General features: G+C 36.5%; 1 protein-coding gene across 2 annotated transcripts in view; it reads left to right on the top strand.

Moving 5' to 3' along the window:
* Positions 1–16,163, top strand: part of LOC150079136 (uncharacterized) — a 381,717-nt gene that overhangs the window by 284,809 nt on the left and 80,745 nt on the right. For both annotated transcript variants that reach the window (XM_090382718.1, XM_090382717.1), the window contains exon 15: positions 4,514–4,577. In XM_090382718.1, coding sequence (XP_090238844.1) covers positions 4,514–4,577 — 64 coding nt within the window. The remainder of the gene's footprint in view (positions 1–4,513; positions 4,578–16,163) is intronic.

Genomic DNA, 16,163 nt, shown 5'->3' with positions numbered 1-16,163 from the left:
CACCGCATATCCCCATAGCAATATGGCCTTAATTGCTAATGCTGCTAAAAACCAAATAACAACAACAACCTAAATCCTAATAACTCAGCCTGTTGCTTTGAAAGATTTAAATTCCTAACCACATCATTAAGTTCACTTTGCTCAATTAAGTGTGGGTTTTGTCATTTTCAGGATTGTAACTAGGATCGGCAGACGTTGAATGGGCAGGTATGGGCTCTAGTGACTCTTGTTCTTTTGGAATAGTGATTTCTTCACAACTAGGCGAAGGAATAGGGAGTTCCTGTGTGTGTGTGTGTGTGTGTGGTGTGTGTGTGTGTGTGTGTGTGTGTGTGTGTGTGTGTGTGTGTGTGTGTGTGTGTGTGTGTGTGTGTGTGTGTGTGTGTGTGTGTGTGTGGCACTGGTCTTATTGCAGACGGAAGGTTGGCGTATTTTATTTTAACTCTATTTTTCCTTGAAAACCCCTTAGTATTTGTGAGGCAGAAATAAAAATCTTCGATGTGACTTGTTGGTTCTCACCAGATCATTGCAACAGCAAAAGGTATTTTAAAATAGTTCCCCTTCATCCATTCAGTCAGATTTACATAGCATGTTATGCAGCATGTATGTAGTGCCCACTTTTTATCCTGATCACCCACGTGACAACCAGAATAAAAATAATAAGCTTGTTTCACCTTGTCTCTGATTGATTAACATTGTGACTTCACTGTAAATCGTCCACAAACATAGCAACTGTTTGGCAAATTAATGCACACAGCATTTGCACTCCATTTCACGTTTTCACAAGACAACCTACCACTAGATCTTACAAATCGAAACTAACCCCAAAAATGTACATTTATGGGCTAAAGACAACTTGTAAACAAATTCTTTCACAGAGGCTCCTGGCTGCTGGAAATATAGTAGGGTCCACATATGCTATGGCATAATAAGGATCATAGCAATATAACTCAGAGCAGCCACTCCTCAGGGTCATAAAACTAAAATGAGGTATTAGTATACCATTAAGCAACACACATGTCTCTTTTGTTACAATAAATTCGACCTGGAAAGATACAGAGTGTGATGTTGGATGATTTTGAAGCTATTTTACAGTTTTTTAAAACTGGTTTTGCATTTTTCTAAAAAATGTGATGTGATAGAAACTTTTTACTGTCATATTCGTAATCAGCACATACAAAATAACAAAAAATGCTTACTTTCACGCATGTTAGGAAACCTTGTTGACCAGTGTTATAGGAATGATGATATGCTACTGCAACAGGATCTAGAAAAGTTAGTAGATGGGCTGAGAAATGGCAATTGAAGTTTAACATTGACAGATGCAAAATAACGTATGTGGATAGCAGTAATTCCAGAGTACTTGGGGTACGAACTGTGTAGTACTATATTCAGGGTAGTGGAAAATGAAAAAGACCTGGGAATAATTATGCATTTGGATATGAAGTTCTCCGAGCAGTGTGAACAGACTGCCAAGACAACTCGTGGGGGGTTTTGTCAATGTTATACAGGAATTTTTCTAGTAGGGATAAAGAGGTGATTATCCCAGAGGCAAATATCTGGTCACATCTTGACTACTGCATACAGGTCTGGAGGCCAGATTTTAGGAAGGATGTAGAGCTGATGAAACAAGCACAGAGAAGGACAGCAATATTGGTGAGGTGAATAAAGAGGCGCTCTTACCAAGAAAGGCTTCAGTTCTGCAGATTGCAGTGTCTGGAGACTAGGCATCTGTGAGTTGATCTGATTGAGGTGTTTAAGGTTTTGAATGGATTGAGCATGATCAGTGCTCATGGGATTCTTTTTCTTGCTAAAATCATACACATGAGGGGGGCACAAATTCAAATTGAGGAAGGACAGCTGCTGGAACAAACTTGTATCTGTCATTGTGCAAGTTGATAGCGTAAATAAATTCAAAGAAGAACGAAAAGGTATTGGAGGAATTGAATAATTGAAATGTAGTGCCAATTGTTTTTTTTTTTTTGCTCAGGCTTTATAAGCTTGTTTTCTTGCATCATTTGTCACTACTAATGCTATCTCTATTAGGGATTACTCTGACTTCTATTCTCTCTTTTTTCTCTTGCCATTACTCATTCTTCTGAATGACTAGTCACTCAGTACAATTCCATGCATTTTTATTCTCTGCTAAGTTCATCTGATGTATTTTGATCTCAGTCTTGAACAATATCTGTTATTTGGTATAAAACACTTAATGGCTTCTATGATTAATTATCCGAACACTTTCCATGTGGCTTCCCATCCCATCAATTGGTCCCAGTGAAAAGAGTTTAAACAATTTTTATGTATGTATAAACTGATAAAATTTCTTTTCTGCACATTAGCCATATTGCACATTCATCCCTTCAACCAGCAGTTGGCAACAAACATAATATCCACTTTTTCAACTACAATATCATAATATCCACTTTTTCAACTACAATATATGAATAGCCAATGTAATATGAATTGCTGAATTTCTATTGGTCTGATTTTAATGAAATTTAGGAGGGTTTGATAAATTGTTCTAACGAGCAGAATATCTAGTGGCATCCATGTTTCCCAGCACTGAACCCCAGGGGACTTTAGTCTATGAAGAGCAGTGTCCATTGATAAATTCTGTTTGGACAAACTTTTAGAGGGAATGGTTGTGTGAATTTTTTTATTTTTTTTTTTTTGGCTGATGCTACATAAGCTCATGCACTTGCTTTATTGCATCACATGCCTCTATTACTATTACTATCAGAATGCTGAACTGCTGTTTGGACAAGAAGAAAGGTTTCTACTCTTAGCCTTTTCAAAATCTAGTTTGAGCTGATTAATAACTGCTTTATAATTGTTGCAAACTTTGGTGGTGGAAAATGAACTGGAGATTTGAATGGAAGTCATTTGGGATATTTAGCATTTTTACTTTGAACAGACTTAACACAGTTATTGCAAAACAAATGTTTAGTTAAAGGACAAGATTCTAAGTTAGTGTGGAATAAAGGATTTCATCCCTGCAAGAATAATTTCACTGAAGCGATTTGAGTGAACATTGACATTAAAAGATTTAAAATGTAATCCAACCAAGGAAAATAATAGAAATTTGCAGGTTATCCCAGTTTCCATTCTTGTTATGGCAAACAACCGAGGCTGAGAATGGCAATGAGAGAAAACTGACATTTGCTAAGCAGTAAATTCTGTAATTTTCAGAATTAAAGAAGATTGTTCATTTGCATATAGCTTGCATTGGGATATACCACCTTGGTGATCACTGATAAATAGGCACCTCTGTAGCTAGGTGGGCAGGAGCAGCAGTGCATAGCACACGCTTCTTGATTAGACCGGGGTTTGAGCCCGTGACCACCAAATACGGAGGATGCGGAAAGGTCAGAGACCACCCATATCCCTGGAGCAATATTAGCATTAGCATTAGTAGAGGCATTTGATGCAAGAAAGCAAGCTTATGCAGCACAGCCAAAAAAAAAAAAACCACTTCCACTTCACCCCTCTGTTCGTTCAAAATACCTGTCCAGCTGAGCCTTAAACTTATTTAGGCTATCAACCTCCACCACAAGGGATGAAAGTCTGTTCCACCAACCAACCACCCGCTGGCTAAAGGCAAATTTCCGCACGTCTATCCTACATCTGTCTTTCCTCAATTTGAATTTATGCCCTCTCAGGTGATTTTTCTGAGCTAGAGGAAGAATCCCATCAGCATTGAGCATGCTTAAACCATTCAAGGCTTTATACACCTCTATCTAAATATGGCCTTAGTTGCTAATGCTCCTAAAAAAAAAAAAAAAAAAACTGCCAGTTACGTTTCTGTATGTAGAAATATTAAAATAGGAAAAACAAAGGTTTAAAGAGTATGAATATTATTGAAAAAGGAGCATTATTCATTTGTATGAAACTAAAAGGATAGGTTTAAAAAGGCTTTAAACATTCAAAATTAGTAAATTTAAAAATATGAAAATAATATAGGAAAAAAGAATTTTTCAGTTTAAAATTTAGTTATTGATTTTCAATTTATATTATAAATAATTACAATAGAACTTATAATAATTTTATTTCAATTATCATTATACACACAATAACGCAAACTATTTTCTCCACTTTTGCTGACATGGCTAATACTGAATCAGAAATTTCTAGGGTTACTGTTTGCAGTAACCTTCGAAATTTCTGATTCAGTATTAGCTTCTAATTTTTCCAACGTAAGTAGTGTTGTTAGTGTACATCATTCCGTCTAGGTAGTTCTAAAGATAAAAATCTGGAAAGTTAAAATACCATCTAATTATGAACAATGCCTGTATCTAGAAAACCTGCTACACTCATAAACAAATCAATCAGTACTGTTGAATAACAGAAGACAGCATAAAAATATCTTTTAAACATCTAGAGATTATCAGTGGCTTTGTGGTTGCAGTCAACACATTTTTTCATGTTGTTGGGAGTTATGTGAATTCTGAATTTCCATGTTACTGCACTGATTACTTTTATCAAGGAAATTTATTTTCTTTATTTCTTTAAATAGGATCAGAGCAAAATAAGGTTAACTCCTAAAGGTAAAAGGCCAGAATCAAAGCTTATCACTCCAGGTAAATACATGAATAATTTTTGATTTAATCTTTAAGAATTAATTGCTGAAATATATACGCTGCTTAATACTAATACATTCGAAGCAAAATTTATTGGCGCTCTCTCTCTCTCTCTCTCTCTCTCTCTCTCTCTCTCTCTCTCTCTCTCTCTCTCTGGATTAATTTTCCATTATGTATATATGGTTTGTGTATACTTAGAGGTCAGAGAAGTTTTCAATTAATCATTCCCACAATAATACATTTATTAACTATAAATAAGTTGTTGATTCTTCTTAAATATTATAAGTACTAGAAATGCTTGTAACCTAGAAACATTTCATGTGGTCAGTTTATTAGTTGTTATAGCTATGAACCAAATGATTGTATGTATTAGAGTTAATGATAAAGTTATTAATTTCATATGACTGTAATTAAATATTACTGAGACAATTCTTTTATAAAATATTTATTTGAAATTCAGTAAATGTTATTTGTGGGTAGGGCAATAGGCATAGTTTTATACATAGCTATAAGCAAGCTTAGTCAACTGCATTTATCTCATATTATGAATCAAATTACCACAAGTATTCGACTAGCACTTCAAATAAAAAGCACTGATCTATGGGTGAAGTATTACTATTTATATGAAATGCATGCCATTATCTGTATGGCTCATTTCAGAGATGCATTTGGTGGTGAACTTAGTTTTCTGTGAAATGTATTAAAATTAGTTCTCATATGCCCTAAGGCAGTGTTTCTCAATCCGTGTGCTGTGGCACATTAGTGTGCCACTAATATGCTTCAGGTGTGCCGCGGAAAATGCAAATAAAAAAAATTAATATATCCAAGTTTTATAATAAAAATTAATTCAAATAAAAAATTTGTTTATTTACGCCGCAACTGATCCCAGCCCCTTCCAGCAATCAATGTGATGTCACATTTTGATTCCCAATACTAGATCTGTTCATCTTTAATGCTTTATTCACCTTTTGATTCCTAGAAGTAGAACTGTTCATCTTTATTCGGCCATTCTTATCACTTGAGGGTCTCTCCCAGGCACCCTACAGTGTATAAGTGCAACTTGTAAGCAACGTAGTAAGAAATTTCCTTTGTGTTTTAAAAGTACTTTTTGTGCTTTTATATCTCTAAAATGTCATATTCAGTTAATTCGTATAGAACAGGTATTTTAAATTAATTGTAATAGTACATTCTAGAAGTAACTTTAATTTTTTTAGAAGTTATTAGCGATGGATAAATTTTTAGTGAAAGGAAATCAAAAGAGGCAAATTGATAACAACGAGCTTGGAGCAAATGACAAAATCAAAAACAAGCAACCATCAACATCAAAAAAGAAGAAAACATATCATAAATATGATGATGATTATTTGGGGATAAGATTTTCATATGCTGGTACCCAAGATTGTCCTCAACCTTTGTGTAGCATGTGGTTTAAAATTGTGGAATGAATCAATGGTGCTGAGTAAATTGTAGCATCATTTTTCTACGAAACACGAGAATTTATTGTCCAAAACTGTGGAATATTTTAAAAGACTGCAGGCCTCTACTAGAAAAGAAGGCACAGAATTTTATAGTATGGCTAAAATATCTGATAAAGCACAAGAAGCCAGCTATTTAGTAGCCTAACTCATGGCAAAAAAAAAAAAAAAAGAAATCTCGCCTGATTGCAGAAAGTCTGATTTTACTAGCATGTCGGGTAATCGTAAAAAGTATTTTGGGAGAGGAAGCTGAAAAAAGAATAATAACTGTACCACTTTCGAACAGCACAATTAGCAAGCGTATAAAAGAAGTGTGCGATGATATTGAAGAACAAATTGTTAGAAGAATTTTGGAGCGACTGTTTGCATTGCAAGTAGACAATTCTAGAGATATTAGCGGGAAAGCCCAATTAATAGCATTTGTTGGGTTTATCGAAAACGACAGAATTATTAATCTTTTTTTTTTTTTTTTTTTGCTGTAAATCACTCACTGAAAAAACAACCGGCCAAGCTATTTTCAAAGTAACAAATAATTATTTACAAAAGTGTGGTATATTTTCTGGAAGTTGTGTGTTGGCATTTGTACCGGCGGTGCTCCCGCGATGACAGGAGCACTAAAAGGATTTGTAAGCTTAGTAAAACAACACAATTCAAATATTATTACAACACACTGTTTTAGAGACAGAAAGGTTCTAGTAGTGGAGCCAGTCATACCCGATTTAAAACTTGTACTTGATCAAGTGGTTAAAATGGTCAATTATATCAAAAGTAGACCACAAAAAATACATAGTTTTGGAAAATTATGCGAGGAACTGGAGTCTGCATCACATATCTTTAATGATACATACTGAGGTTTGATGTCTGTCAGAAGGAAATGTGCTTATGCGTATGGATGAGTTGCATGAGGAAAAAGCTCATTTTTTTCACTGGAGCAATCAAAAATTTGTTTGCTCCAGTGAAATATTTATCTTTATATACTCCAGTCTAATATTTATCTTCTTATACCGGTTGCAAAAATTGCTGTATCATTGACAAGACCATCCAGCTATCTTAGCACCCCATCTACCCTGCTCAGAGAACTTCATGTCCAACTGCAAATGTAACTGCACCCTTAGCTCTAAGTCATCAAAGCAGTCAGTGTTTTAAATTCCCATTTAACTGTATATTAAACATATATAAAACGTTTAATATACAATTAATACGTATATTGTATATACATATCTAGTCTATCTCTGACAGAAGACTTTCTGATTGAATGCGATTTTAACTAACACTTTCACGAATGAATTTCCAGACATTATGATACCTTCTTTAGGAATCAAAAACAGAAGACATTAGCATTAGTAGAGGCATATGAAGCAAGAAAGCAAACTTATACATCAGCTAAAATAAAACCAAATCCTTCCCATTTCACCCATCCATTCGCTTAAAAAGTTTGTCCAGTTCTTCCTTTAAATTATTTATGCTATTAACTTTCACAACAACAGATGGAAGTTTGGTCCAGCAATCAACCACCAGCAGCTAAAGGCAAATTTTCACTCATCTATTCTACAACTGTCTTTCCTCATTTTGAATTTATGCCTCCAACACACCTCAGGTGTGTAATGTGAGCAAGAGAAAGAATCCCATCAGCACTGACTTGCTAAAACCATTCAAGGCCTTATACACCTCAGTCAGATCCCCTTGCAGCTGCAATTTGCAGAACTTAAGCCTTTCTTCCTAAGAGCAACCCTTTGTTCACCAGTCTCATTGCCCTTCTCTGTACTCATTTCCTCAAATCATCAGCCATATGGTACATATGGCTGATAATAATAATAATATAGAGATACAGTCTATCTTTGGATCTGCATTCCAGAAAAATTGTGACATTTGCATAACTTTTCTTCCTAATTAACAATGACTAATTAATGCATATCATATTTCTGTGGCAGATAAATTACACGTCATCATGAGATACAATAAATTGTATTTTAAAGGTCTTTGCTTTGTCTATATTATTGTTATTATTATGTTTTAATTTCTCCCTGATGGTAGGGGGGGGGGATTCACCTCATGACAGGTACTGGTACCAAGTGCACAGGGTAGTTATTATTATTATTATAATTAATATTATTGTTATTATCTTATTTCCGAGTTATAAGTGTAGAAAGTTCCCCACACTAGCATCTCTAAAAGTTAAAAACATTGAAGGTTTCATTTATCAGCACAGCTGCTGATAAATAAAAATTTAAAAAAAAAGTAATAAATAAAAATACCAAGTAAAAAATTTGTCTATATTTAGGCAACTACAGAAAATCACAGATTTTTATCCTTCACCCATAATTAACAGGTTTGTTATTTTTGAGTTGCACCTCGCCGGTGTAGCACCGATACTGCAGGGTTAAATTGGGCAGACCCAATTAACTGAAAAGCTGAAGAAAATTGAACTCATTGGAAAACCCGAAGGTACACCCAATTATTGGAAGAGTTGGCAAGTGGCACTTGAATTGATATGTATGTGCCACTTGAGGTAGGACCCCCCCTCCCAATTAATTTGGTAATTTGTAAAAATTGAAAACACTGTGTGTAAAGAATGTTTTAAAATATTTTTCCTATTTGAGTTTGCATCTTGTTGAACAGTAAAAGTAAGATTATTTTCAAAAATAAAGCAAAAAAAGGGGAAAAATGCAAAGAAGGAGAAGCAGAAAAAAACAAACTCATTGTTACTGTATGTATTGTCTTCTCTGTCTCATCATCATAATATATTTTGTGAAAAATATATTATGATGATTAGAATTGTTGCAGAACAACAGCGTTTCTCTGTCATTCTGCAAAAAACTCTGTTTTTCTCAGTCTCTTTCTTTTTGTAAAAATTAATAAAACAATTGGAATTTTTAGATGAAGAAGTTAGTGCAAAGCATCATTTTAATTGGTGGTAAATCACTGAAATAGGTTAAGTGACATTTTTGTTACAGCTTATTGTGAATGCCTTCACAACGAGTTGCTTGATATTGCACCACATTGAATAAGCAAAGCGTTGCCAGTAGAGAAGACTAATGTTAATTATTCTCAGCAGATATGACCACCCAGATGGCATAATTTCAAAGCTTGTTGGCCTCTCATCGGTGGGTGGATGGTACTCCCCTGACACAGTGAATGACAACCTAGTTATGAAGTTTAACTCCACAATATGAGAGATGTCAGATGGTGTGCACTAATAAAGTACTAAAAATGTTTTAAGGCTGAAAGCCTCTGCCTGCAGGAAATTTACTAGACAACAAATAATGCCATTTCATCTACTTCAGTGATTTACTACGAACTAAAATGATGCTTTGCACTAACTTGTTAAATTTCCTGTAGTCTTAGTGCAGGTTTAGTGCTTTCAGCACCAAACCTGATTCCGATATTAAAAAGGGTGTAGCACTTTCAGCACTAAACCCTTTTTAGTATCGGAATTTTTTAAAACTAATTTTTTTGCGAATTTCATATTTTTTTTGTCAAGGAATTGGCTGGTATGTTAGTCTACATTGTAAAATGAAGATATGGGATACTAGTCTTGTTCTCTTTGATACACGCGTTTCATTGTACTTGTGTGGTGCAAAACTAATAAATAGTATCTTTCAATAAGATGCCAGAGAAATGCAACGTAAAATTTCAGAAGACATATATGCAAGATTTTCCTTGTATTGTAAAATCTGAAATATACACTAAGTGATCCCTGAATTATGACCACCTACTTAATACTTCGTAGGTCCTCCTTTTGCCCTCAGTACAGCAGGTTTCCAACCTGGCATTGATTCAACAAGATGTCGGAAGCGTTCGGGCGGTATGGCCAACCAAGCTGTGTGTAATGCAGGCAGCAATGCAGATATGTAGGTGATTGGTGTATCCAGATTGGTGATTGGTGCAAAACTAATAAATAGTATCTTTCAATAAGATGCCAGAGAAATGCAACGTAAAATTTCAGAAGACATATATGCAAGATTTTCCTTGTATTGTAAAATCTGAAATATACACTAAGTGATCCCTGAATTATGACCACCTGCTTAATACTTCGTAGGTCCTCCTTTTGCCCTCAGTACAGCAGGTTTCCAACCTGGCATTGATTCAACAAGATGTCGGAAGCGTTTGGGCGGTATGGCCAACCAAGCTGTGTGTAATGCAGGCAGCAATGCAGATATGGAGGTGATTGGTGTATCCAGATGCCTGATATACCTTTCCATAATGTCCCACAAGTGCTCTATGGGATTGATATCGGGAGAGTTCGGAGGCCAATCGATATGCTTGAAGTCAGAACTGTGTTCCTCAAACCATTCCTGCACAAGTGCCCAATGGCTCGGCGCATTGTCATCTTGGAAGACACAATCGCCATTCGGGGTAAAGTGTAACATAGCAGGATGTACACGGTCAGCAAGCAGTTGATAGTGGAGACCACTGATATGTTGTTCCACATGCACCAGTGGTCTAAGTTCCTGCCAGTGAAACAAGCCCCACACCATATAACTGCGTCCACTGGCCTGCACTTTTGATACCATGCATGATGGATGAAGAGCCTTATGTTGTTGATGCCAAATCCGTACACAACCATCCATGGTGTGAAGTAAATAACATGACTCATCCGACCAGCACACCTTCCAGTCTTCTAGCATCCAACTTGCATGCTCTTTGCACCAGACAAGTCTTTTACGCCACTGAACCTTGGTTAGGAGAGGATGTCATTAGGCTCGTCTGCTAGTATAGCCCATACGTGAGAGCGTGTGATGCATGGTCATGCCAGATATTGTTCCGGGTTGGAACAATATCTGGCACGTTGTATTGGGTAGTCAACTCTTCAACAGTGCTGCACCTGTTCGCCTGTACGAGTCGTCAAACCTGGCACTCACTTCTAACATCAACCTTTCGCTGACCTTTGCAGTTTTGATGGCAGTCCTGGTACACTAACTACGGCGGCTCTTGAACATCCCACCAGTTCAGCCGTTTGGGAAATTGATGCACCAGCTCATCGAGCACTCACAATCTGTCCTTTATCAAAGTCCGATAAATCCTTCCTTTTACCCATCACACTTGGAATTTTACTACCTACTGAACCACTGACACCTTATCTGTGTTATGTAGGTCGACTAACTCTGCTCTCTCGTACCTCACGTGGTCAACGGGTCGCATTCAGTTTTCTTGGGGTGGTCATAATTCAGTGATCACTCAGTGTATAACCCATTCACCTTCTATACTGTGTGTAGATGTGATATATATATATATATATTTTTTTTTTTTTTTTTTTTTTTTCAATTTCAAGCAACTGGAAATACAGACAATTTACACTTATTTGCAAACAAATAACTGTAAGGAGCAGCACGCAATGCGTAGAGAGAAATGCAAAAATACATATACCATTTTATAGTAACATTGATGTTTTACATACTGAATGTTTATTTGCATCTTTTTTCATAGACATAATCTTCCACTGAGTTGTGTTAAACATGCAAGCACATTGTTAGTGAAATTGTACTAATGGGAAAAGAAGAAACAGTAATGGCTCAGAAAAATTGGTCACTTTCAATTTCCACAGATGGCAGTAATCAAGGGAATTACAAATTGCAGGTTTCATAATAATAAAAAAAATTTCAAATCAAATATAGCTTTCTTTCAATGCTATTATTGGGCAGCATGTAGGATTCCTTCATAAACCTCTTTGACTTAGTTAATGCTCTTGCCATAGTAGGCCTCAATCTCCTCTCTTTAATTTGTGCAGTGAAAAGGGGGTTGCATGCCTTCCTGTGAAAGCAGGTAAATATTTGCTGGACATTTACTACTATGTAGAAGTGCTAAAGGGAATGATAGATTTAAACAATTTCAATTAATCCATGCCACTGAAGTAAAAAAGTGTTTAAAGCATGTGCACACAGTTGTGACAAGTCTTTAAAGAAGAGGTTAGAAATGATGAGAAGAGGAGTTGGACACTTTTCAGAGTTATGAAATTGAAAAGCGCAACAAGTGATCATTATTGAGTGCTACTCACTCATAAAAATCAATATCCAAAAGAACTGAATTGCGAATTTCTGCCGAAAGCAATTCTAAAAGGCCAAACAAGTTGATGTTTTTAAACACATTATTATCACGTGTGGAGAAAGTCTGCTGTTCATGTTCCTGTTTTCTGGCTTGAATAAAGAAATTTGTTTGTTTCTTTTAAATGTTATGCTAACATTTGATGGCATAACATTTAAAAGAAATAACATTCACTGTTGATGACATAACATTTAAAATTTAACTCTTTGATCCTATATCCATGGTGTATTGAATTTGATTGAATTGAAGTGCAGTGGACCACTTTAATCCAGAGCGCACATGTTCACATCGATCTAGTAGAATTGTTTTTAGTTATGTTGAAGAATGATATGTGCAGATTTATTATACCAGTGGTTTTTAAATCTTCCAAATCTATTTTGAAAGTTGATTACTATAGCAGACTAAACAAGAAGGATGATTCTGACTTATTATTATTATTAGCAGCCATATGGTGCAAGGAAGCCCGAGCTTATACTGCACCAGCCAAAAAAAATTTCTGAGTTTCCCAGACACAGAGAGAGAGAGAGAGAGAGAGAGAGAGAGAGAGAGAGAGAGAGAGAGAGAGAGAGAGAGAGAGAGAGAGAGAGAAAATCACCAAAAAAGAGAAGAATGATGATATCCAGCTCAGGACCTTGATTGTGCCAAGCCCATACTCACCAGATGTGAGCCTCTGGGGTAACTTAATCATTGCATTTGTACTGCCAGTGTCATGAGAGTCTGAAACAAGAGAGGTTTCATTTCTTTTGTTCAGTGAGGAAGTACTTTATTGCTCTTGTGACTACATCTTCTTCAACAGGAGTGTTTCCATTTACAGTGGGGTTCCTCAGCCTACAAGTTATTTCTTGTTAGGAATTTTTTCCCGCCATAAAGTGCGGTTCAAGGTGTCTTGGTCGGTTAAGCCTCGGGCTGTCATGCACTCCCGTACTCCATCCATCCATGTCCTCCTAGGTCTTCCTCTTCTCCTTCTTCCAGGAGGTATCCATTCCAGGATATACTTTGGATATCTGTTTTCTTGCATCCGTTTTATATGTCCATACCATGTTAGATGCTTGTGGCTACATGGTGCACAAATTTCATTGACCGGCAGTGCATCATTTTAAATTTTAACTTTTTTCTGGCTAGGTTTCCAGTATTTCTGCTACTTCAAATTGGAAAATTGTACTGTTAAAGATAGAGACACAGATGAAGCAATAGATGTTTGGCAGAATCATTTCAGTTGTGTCAGAGCCTACAAGATGCTATTATGAAAGAAGAAAGGATACTTGTACAGTGGTCCTTTGTTGGGGAACTGATAAGTGCATATGGAAGCATCAAATATAACGAATTATCCCAGGTTATTCTTGTCATTTTAATAATTCTTAATGGTAATGCCTGAATTCAGACCCCCCCCCCACAGTATCGCTTTGGAAATGCTCCTGACAGCCAAGTCTGAATAGTTGTGCCATTGCATTAAACAAACTTTGACTCAACATTTCTCATGAGATGCAAAATCTCCAACAGTATCTTTCTCAAGTCATAATCAGCTGATGTCTAACAGACAATCCAAACAGAAATCCACATTCAAAAATAATCCTAGGTAATTTAATATTTGAGAACACAATCAGTCCTACTGCTGTGTTTTTATATAAAATGTACATTTTAATATAATCTCACTGTTTCTGAAAAATATCCTGTTTTTGCACAAAAGTTTGTTTTCCTTCTGCTTAAAATCATGTGATCTCCAGTTTGAAAGTCAATGGGCAGCTGTGCCCTCCTATAGGAATTTCAAAGACTTCCTCAGTTGGGCTGTACTTAGTCAATCTCAAGTGAAAGGAGTGGTCAAGTGGAAGATTGTGATTAACATTGTTTACTCAATCCATTCAAGGCTTAAAACACCTCAATCAGATCTCCCCACATGTGCCTAGTCTCCTTGCACCCATTCCAGCAGATCTACATTCTGTCTAAAGTGGAGCACCCAGATCTGTATACAGTTCCCTAGATGCAGCCTAACCATGGTCTTATAAAAGGGATAATCACCTCCTTATCCTTCTTAGCATAGTTTCTGCATATCATTGACAAAATCCCATGAGCTGTCCTGGCAGCATGTCTGCACTGCTCAGAAAATTTCATGTATGACAAAAACAGTTACCCCCAGGTCTTTTTCATTCTCCACTAACCTAAATGTAGTACCACACAGTTGAAAAGTTACTCTTGGGTTACTGCTACCCATACGCATTACCTTACATTTGTCAGTGTTAATTCCACCCATTGACCCAATGTTCCTAGATCTTGTTACAGTAGCTCACCCTGATGACTGTCATTAACCACCCTGCTAACCTTTTTTATCATCTGAAAACTTAGACATTAAGCTTGATATACCTTCATCAATACCATTAATAAATATTGAAAACAACAATGGACCCAGCAATGGACCCTGGGGAACTCCACGACTAAGAGCAGTGCCCATTGATAAACACCCTCTGTCTTCTACTTAACCATCCCTTTATCCATAATAACTTGCCCTCAATGCCACATTGCTCCAGTTTATACATTAAACTTTTATGTGCAACAGTATGAACAGCCTTTCTGAAATCCAAGTATATGATGTCAAAATTATTTTTTGCATCCAGTTCCTTGGTCATTGCATCATAGTAACCTATCAGATTGGTTAAACAAGACTACCCCTTAAGAAATCCATGCTGTTATTGCAGTATAATTGCAGGCCTGTCCAAATAGTCCTGCATTACTTCTTTAACCAGTGATTCCATTATTTTCCCTGGAATAGACATAAAGCTAACAGGTCTGTAGTTACATCATCTTTTGATTCCCTTCTATGAATTGGGGATATATTCAAATGTCTCCGGTCCATAGCAGCCGCTCCTGAAACCAAGTATGCTCTCATAATTATAACTAAGGATTTGTTTACCTCTTTTCATGCCTCCCTTAATATAATTGGATAGATTCCATCTACCCCATGTGCCTTTTTTAAGTCCATCTTCAACAATTTCTCCTCCACTTTCCTTTCAGTTATCACAAAGTCATTTAGCTCCTTGTTAGAGTTTGATAAACTTCTGGCATCCCCTTCCCTAAAGAATTCCTCATGTGTGAATGTAGATGCAAAATACCCATGTAATTTGTCCCCAACGTGAGCAGGGTCATCAACCCATTGGGACACTTCACATCTATGGACTATAGATGTGAAGTGTCCCAACGTGATTTGACCCTTTCTTTCTACTGTTAATATAAGCATAGAATTCTTTGCATTCTTTGCCAGAGACATCTCATCTACCTTAGCGTTCCTCACCTTCTTTGTGACTTTATCACAGACTAATTTATATCTATCATAGACTCCTGTATCACCTGATAATTTATATGCATCCCATTTATACGTTTCCCAATAGTTCGTCTGACATCCGTTTAAGTCTAAGCCTTGAATAGTATTCCTTTTTTTGGTATGAAAAGCCTAGTAGCTTCTATGATTTCTTCCCTGAATGCTTCCCATTTAGAATTTGCTGTTGGTAACACCATCAGTTGGTCCCAATTTAAAAACTATCTGAGTTTTTCCTTTACCCTTGACAGTATGTCTTAATTAAATTCCTCATTAGTATTAGCATTAGTAGAGACATGATGCAAGAAAGCAAGCTTATGCAGCATCAGCCAAAAAAAAAAAAAAAAAAAAAACACTCTCATTTCACCCCTCCATTCGTTCGAAATACTTGTCCAGCTGAGCCTTAAATTTATTTAGGCTATCAACTTCCACAACAAGGGATGGAAGTCTGTTCCACCAACCAACTACCCGATGGCTAAAGGCAAATTTCTGCACATCTGTCCTGCATCTGTCTTTCCTCAATTGGAATTTATGCCCTCTCAGGTGATTATTCTGAGCAAGAGGAAGGACCCCATTGGCATTGAGCATACTCAAACCGTTCATGGCTTTATACACCTCTATTAGATTACCTTGCCGGTGCCTGGTCTCCAGACACAGTAATTTGCAAAACTTAACAGCAACCCTTTGTTCCATTCACTAATCTTGTTGCCCTTCTCTGTACTCGTTCCAGCCAGCTCTACATCCTTCTTGAAATGAGGCCTC

The sequence above is a fragment of the Mastigoproctus giganteus genome, chromosome 10 (genome assembly GCF_048544385.1).
Source record: "Mastigoproctus giganteus isolate SK-2022 chromosome 10, ASM4854438v1, whole genome shotgun sequence".
In the NCBI taxonomy this organism is placed as follows: domain Eukaryota; kingdom Metazoa; phylum Arthropoda; class Arachnida; order Uropygi; family Thelyphonidae; genus Mastigoproctus; species Mastigoproctus giganteus.
Note: the sequence above shows the minus strand (reverse complement) of the source record. Positions and strands in the feature narration are given on the sequence as shown.